The 2,302-nt window shown below is 36.5% G+C and overlaps 1 protein-coding gene across 1 annotated transcript; it reads right to left on the bottom strand.

The window, feature by feature from the left end:
• Positions 1–138: 138 nt before the first annotated feature.
• On the bottom strand, positions 139–2,064 carry LOC105315802 (uncharacterized). The gene is made up of 2 exons (XM_011410551.2): positions 1,790–2,064; positions 139–1,736 (listed from the first exon to the last, which is right to left on the bottom strand). Exons 1-2 carry the CDS (start codon positions 1,948–1,950, stop codon positions 1,073–1,075), a joined length of 825 nt encoding a protein of 274 aa, XP_011408853.1. The 5' UTR covers positions 1,951–2,064; the 3' UTR covers positions 139–1,072.
• Positions 2,065–2,302: the final 238 nt, after the last annotated feature.

Consider the following 2,302-nt stretch of genomic DNA (forward strand, 5'->3'; position numbering starts at 1 on the left):
TTTGCACTAGCCATTAATTGCAGTACGTTAGCCATTAGTAAAAGTCCGCATATCTTTGTAGTTTAGGGTGTGGCCATTATTAACCACACCCTCTCACGTTTTAGCACGTGGATTATGGCTGCTAGTAAATCAAGATAATTTTTCTTTACAATGATCATGTTTATCAAGACAAGTCATACAAGTGAAGACATTTATCCACAACCATAACATATAATACTTTTTTAGAGTGTAATTATTGACTCTGTGCTTTACTATAGTTATAATTTTACACAATAGTTATTACTATCTAGGCTAAAATACAGTGCAAGCAAAAAATTAATGTTACAACTGATAATTAATACAGTGCAAGCAAAATAATTAATGTTATAACTCATAATTGATGTGAGTGAGAGAGACAGAGCTATAAAGACAGTATTGGTAACAAAAATGGAGGTTTAATGTTAGGCTCTGATCTTCATACAATGCACACACACATTGTCATGTGAACAAGCTACATGTACCCATAAATTACATTTTTCACATTCTATCCACTCAACTACATCCTCTTGATTTTGATCATCTACTTTAAGACATACACCACAAACTTCAATCGAGTTTGACGTCATTAACATATTCTCCTTTGCTCTCTTCTCCTGCTCTGAAGTAGGCTTAGCCCATCTTGATAACGATACCCTCTTCTTCTTAGTATTTCGAAACCTTAATTGTTTCTCACTGTTTGAATTTGGTGCTGGCCTTTTTCGAATTGGCAAAACTTGTTCTCTATTATTTTTGTCACGCAAATTTTTAGCTTTTAAAAGGCAAATTGCAGATGACAAATGTGAAACCACAGAAGAAATTGTATCGATATCATTACATGAGTCCATTAAAATCTGCATTTCTGAAACTTTCCTCCAAAACAGTTCCTTGCTTTCTAAAAGTGAACTTTCTTTCCTTGACTGTAAAAGTCTAGAATAATAGGCAAGCTGATTTTCTTCTTGTACAGCATCCTCATTTGGTGCTAGTGTAGAATGTTCTGTAAGTGATAAAGATGTTGAGTGATCTGTGGATAGATCTGCAATTGGTGATTCAGCTACTACTGTTGTATCGATGTTATCATGATCATTCTCATTTGACATTCCATTTCCTGCATTTCAGTAACCCATGCTACTATACTTGAATGATCATTTTGATGTTTCTTGATACTTTGAAGATTAAGTTTGTATTCAATGTTGTGAACATCCTGACGATTCATAAGATGCTCCCTTTCAATAGTACCAGTTACACTGTCTCTAATATCATCCAGTATTCTTTCAATTGTTACTCCTTCAGCTAGCTTAGCTGCAACAGCATTCTTTACTTTATCAGGTACTCTCAAATGACATACCTCTGGTTTGTGATTACTATGATGACTGCAATAAGTGACTTTAACCATCTTCGTAATAGTATCCTCAATCACTGTCATGTGTGCAGTACAGTATTCATTTGTTTTACAGGAACCTTGAACCTTGGGAGCTCTCTGACGTTTCTCTTTCGACTGACGCACCACACCAGACCTGTTACAATAATAATAGGATTTCCTGTTAAGACCTTGCATGCGACTGGCACTGTTCTTGACATAAAAAGACTTTGAATGACTTTCTTCCCCTTTCTTCCACTCATAAAACTTATCAATAGAACGAAATTCATGGTTTGTTATTTTGATTTCCTTGTTGTGGATTTGATGAAGATGCTCAATTAGCTTTGCCACACTTAAAACCCTAAATTAAATAGTGTCACTTCTAGCACTGTATATATACTCAAATATACTTACATTGAGCCGCATAAATTGCAGAAAACGTGAGAATCTTTGACGCTTTTCTCATTGCTATGTTTCTCCTTAACATGCTTTGAAAGTGAAGATGAAAACTGGTAAGACAGATGGCAGAAAGGACACTTCTTTCTTTCTTCAAAACTTTTAGCAGATGCAGCCATGGTGGCACCACGTGGGTAGGTGTGGTGTATAATGTTAAACACGCCCACATTGAAAAAGATACTGGAATATCCCGACTTTTACTGATGGCTAATGTACTGCAATTAATGGCTAGTACTTTTGCAACCCTGCTATACCGGGAAAACGAGCTCCTATGCTTACCAGACTTTATAGAGGACCTTACCTTGACCAGAGGACTCCATTGGTACCCATAGCGTGGCTCTAGACCTTGTCTAAGAGAAAAACCAAAAATCGGCGAACCGGCCGTTTTGTTCAGCCACCTTTTTTCATCTTCATCATCATCATCAAGTCAGAAGTCCTGTCAATCCAGTTGTCGGTGTGTATCTCAGTATC

The sequence above is a fragment of the Amphimedon queenslandica genome, unplaced genomic scaffold, assembly GCF_000090795.2.
Source record: "Amphimedon queenslandica unplaced genomic scaffold, v1.1 AMPQUscaffold_7979_Cont20074, whole genome shotgun sequence".
Classification (NCBI taxonomy): domain Eukaryota; kingdom Metazoa; phylum Porifera; class Demospongiae; order Haplosclerida; family Niphatidae; genus Amphimedon; species Amphimedon queenslandica.